This window comes from Brachypodium distachyon, chromosome 1, assembly GCF_000005505.3.
Source record: "Brachypodium distachyon strain Bd21 chromosome 1, Brachypodium_distachyon_v3.0, whole genome shotgun sequence".
Taxonomy (NCBI): domain Eukaryota; kingdom Viridiplantae; phylum Streptophyta; class Magnoliopsida; order Poales; family Poaceae; genus Brachypodium; species Brachypodium distachyon.
In genome coordinates, this window is record NC_016131.3 from 16,443,113 (window position 1) to 16,446,803 (window position 3,691).

At 54.1% G+C, this 3,691-nt stretch overlaps 1 protein-coding gene across 1 annotated transcript; it reads left to right on the forward strand.

Moving 5' to 3' along the window:
- The first annotated feature begins 1,537 nt into the window (after positions 1 to 1,537).
- LOC100826913 (transcription factor MYB94) lies at positions 1,538 to 3,282 on the forward strand. Its single transcript, XM_003559876.3, has 2 exons — positions 1,538 to 1,990; positions 2,096 to 3,282. Exons 1-2 carry the CDS (start codon positions 1,858 to 1,860, stop codon positions 2,935 to 2,937), a joined length of 975 nt encoding a protein of 324 aa, XP_003559924.2. The 5' UTR covers positions 1,538 to 1,857; the 3' UTR covers positions 2,938 to 3,282.
- The last annotated feature ends 409 nt before the right edge of the window (positions 3,283 to 3,691 follow it).

Sequence of the window (3,691 nt, forward strand, 5' to 3'; positions counted from 1 at the left end):
TTCTACACATGATCATGTTCTAAGCCGGCCGTCTGCTAGTCGAAGGATCGATACACCGACCGTTGGTTCTTCTCCTGCGTCGCAGTGTAGATAGAAATAGAGCCAGTGAGTTTTTTTTCCCACTGCCTCATGTTCGTGTAGTCCACATTAACTATACATTGCATGCACATGCATGCATGTGTATTGTACTAGTATCGATATTGTGTGCATAGGCGCTTAAAGTACCAAGGCAACACGAGCCATCCCGGGCCCGGCCAGCCCATTTACTCGACTGCTACTGCTGCTGCTCACTTTATTCATGCCTCTGGCTCACAGGTCCGGATGATGGATCGATGGCTACCTTGGTCGATCGGGGTCACAGACGAAAAGGTCGTTTTTAATGTATCCGGCCGGCGGGTCGACGGAGCTAGAGAAGTTTTACCGGCGTGCCTAGAGAGTAGTATGTGGTACGCGCGCGTATGTGTGCCCATGGGCCATGGCACCTACGGAGTAAAGGCTAAAGCTATTCTACCATGCATGACCAGAAGGGGTCAAAGTAGTAATAAGACCCATGCATGCAAAAAGAGGGAGAAACCAGGGAGACGAGTAGGCACTGTTTGTGACGCATGATCGACAAGACCGGCCGCTATCCAGCGCCAGCTCTAGCAGTCGCCAAAGATAAATGTTTGTTTTGTTTACAAAAACGCTGGCGTGCGCGCGAGAGAAAAGAGTCAAAGGATGCAAGTGAAGACGAGCGGATTCGTTTGGCACGCAAGTACGCAACGGAATTAAAGTCTTTTGACGAGGTTACGACAAATGTGCTAATTAGCAGTACTCACTCTCGAGAGGTGCGACCCACAAATATGCTTAACTAGCAAACATGCAAAGTGTTGAACGTACTTAGGCGACGACGTACCTGCACGTGCACGACCTTTACAATTTCTTCTTCGGTGTCGATTCATTAAGTTGGCACCAGTACTTCTGTTGGTTAACTGTTAATCGCCGTGCTTAAAGTACTTTACGGTCGAAACTAAACCGGTAACTCACAGGATGATGTATTTCTCGATGAGATGGACCGGGCAAAATGGCGTTCAAAAGGCGATCGATGGATCGAGCCGAGACGAAGGACACACGACGGGCAGGCGCCGGGGCACGCAAGTGCGTGGTCTGGATCGCAACATGCCATATGCGGGCGCGATTAATGCACGCGGCATAGTCGCAAGGCCGGCCACAGTGTACCGCGCGGCGCCCCCACCACTAGGCTGACTTTGCCACGAGACCGGAGTAAATGCACACTCACTGCTGCTGGCTGCTGCTGGCTCACTCCTCTCTCTTTCTCTCTGCACACACACACACATCTCTCTCTACATTTGACTCTTTCTTCAGGCCATGGCTGGCTACCTCGGCAGGCCAGCAGCAGCAGCACGCAAGCTGTCTGGGACTCTGGGTATCCTGCGGTCCTGCCCAGGGGTTAATAAGTGTGTTTAACCTCCGGCCCACGGAGCAGTAATAACAAGGTCAGCGCTGTGCTTATGCGCAGCGTAAACCGCCCAATCCACGCGTGTATATATACAGCCCCCTACACCTCATCCCTGCTCTGGACCGCTCTTTCAGCTTAAACCGCAAAGAGACACGGATCGCTTCGTGAGAGACAGAGAGAGCTGCTCTCTCCACCTCACTCCCCTCAATTTGTTCTCAAGCAGTGAGTGCGTCACTCGCTCGCTCCCTGCTGCCGGTGGTATACGGCGCCGCCTTCTTTGTCCCGGCCCGGCACTGCGCTCGCGTGAGCGGAAATAAAAGGGGAGCCTCGTCTCCATCGATCTGTTCAGCTTCGAGTTCGGTGAGCAAAGCGAAGAAGCGAGAGAGAGAGAGAGAGAGATGGGCCGGCCTCCGTGCTGCGACAAGGACGGCGTGAAGAAAGGGCCATGGACGCCCGAGGAGGACCTGGTGCTCGTCTCCTACATCCAGGACCATGGCCCCGGCAACTGGCGCTCCGTCCCTACCCGCACCGGTAAGAATCCATCGTTTTCCTCCCTTTACATATGCCATCTTCTTGTTATTTCACGCATGATTTGTATGTGTGTGGGTGAATTCTGATGTGGATTTGTGTTTGCAGGGCTGAAGCGTTGTAGCAAGAGCTGCAGGCTGCGTTGGACGAACTACCTGCGTCCGGGGATCAAGAGGGGAAACTTCACGGCGCAGGAGGAGAAGCTGATCGTGCACCTGCAGGCGCTGCTGGGGAATCGCTGGGCCGCCATCGCCTCCTACCTCCCCGACCGCACCGACAACGACATCAAGAACTACTGGAACACCCACCTCCGCCGCAAGCTCCAGCTCCAGGCCGACGGAGTCTCCCCGTCTTCCTCCAAGCCGGCCACCGCCGCGAACAAGTCTTCTTCCTCGGCGGCGGCGTCGACCAAGGGCCAGTGGGAGCGCCGGCTCCAGACGGACATCGGCCTCGCCCGCCGCGCGCTCCGCGAGGCCCTCACCGCGATCCGCGACGGGGATGAAGAAGAAGACGACGACATCAAGCCCCAGGCGGCTTCTGGGGAGAGCCCCGCGGCTTCGAGCTCCTCTGGCGCGTCCATGTCGATCTCGATGTCGCAGCCGACGCCGTACGTGCTCACCGCGGACAACGTCGCCAGGATGCTCGACGGATGGTCCAAGAGCAGCAAAGGCCGCGCGGCTGCGGCGGACAGCCCGCCGTCGTCCGGCTCGTCGGCGTCCGAGCTCTCCTGCGGTGGGGCCGCCGCTTCCGAGTGCGTGAGGAAGCCGGCGGTGTCGGCGCCGGCGCCGGAGCAGCCGTCGGAGCTGAGCGCGATCGAGACGTGGCTGTTCGCGGACGACGTCAGCAACGCCGTCGGCTTCCTCGGCCACGGCCATGGCTACGGCGGCGGCTTGCTCGACGGCCCCAACCCCGGCCTGCTTGGCGGCGGCTTGCTTGACGGCCGTTTCTAGCTAGCTAGCGGGTGCCAAGGGTTAAAGATCGATGTTACTGAAGTGAGGACTGAGGAGGGTGTTTAGCTGTTTGATCTTACTGCCTAAGGAAAACTACATAGATCCTGAAGTATCTTGGGGGTAATTAAGCGAGTTAGCCCCCTTGATCTCTTGTTTACTCAGGATCTGGGTAGTTTTCATTTAGGGGTAAGAAGGGAGATTGGAGTAGTATGAATGTGGACTTTAATATGTTTAATATGGACCTGTGGTTTTGTCCTGCGTATATTGCGTAGATCGAACTGCTTTTGCAAAAGCTGCAATGTAAGGGAGAATAAATTTGGAAATCCATCTGGCCGTGTTGTGATACTGACGCTAAATTAGTGATGAGATTAATCTTTCGAGATAGGAGTAGCTTGTTAATTATTCTGTATTGCTAAAGTGATAAGAAAAACACAGCCCTGGTATACCAAGTCAGCAAAAATACCTACTCCGTCGTACAGTACTCCATCAATTTTTTTCGGTGACTGGTTGAAATTTCCTTTGTCAAAGGCGTCACATGTATGTATGTGAACATTTTCTTGTTCTACGGTACTGCAGAAACGTGTATGTTTAAAAAATCGCTCTCAATTTACATGGGAAATAACATCAGGAATTCAGGATATGTATGGTGACTGTCCGGTCACGTGCATCCTCAGACTAATTCCTCGCAGATCCAGTACTAATAGCGGAAATACAAGACATTTAAGGTCAGATATGTACAACTCGTTATAGATCT

Bases quoted from the DNA above. Each gene is read 5' to 3' on its own strand.
- LOC100826913 (XM_003559876.3), top strand. From the start codon at position 1,858: ATGGGCCGGCCTCCGTGCTGCGACAAGGACGGCGTGAAGAAAGGGCCA. The intron at 1,991-2,095 runs GTAAGAATCCAT...TTGTGTTTGCAG, and splicing joins CTCCGTCCCTACCCGCACCG to GGCTGAAGCGTTGTAGCAAG.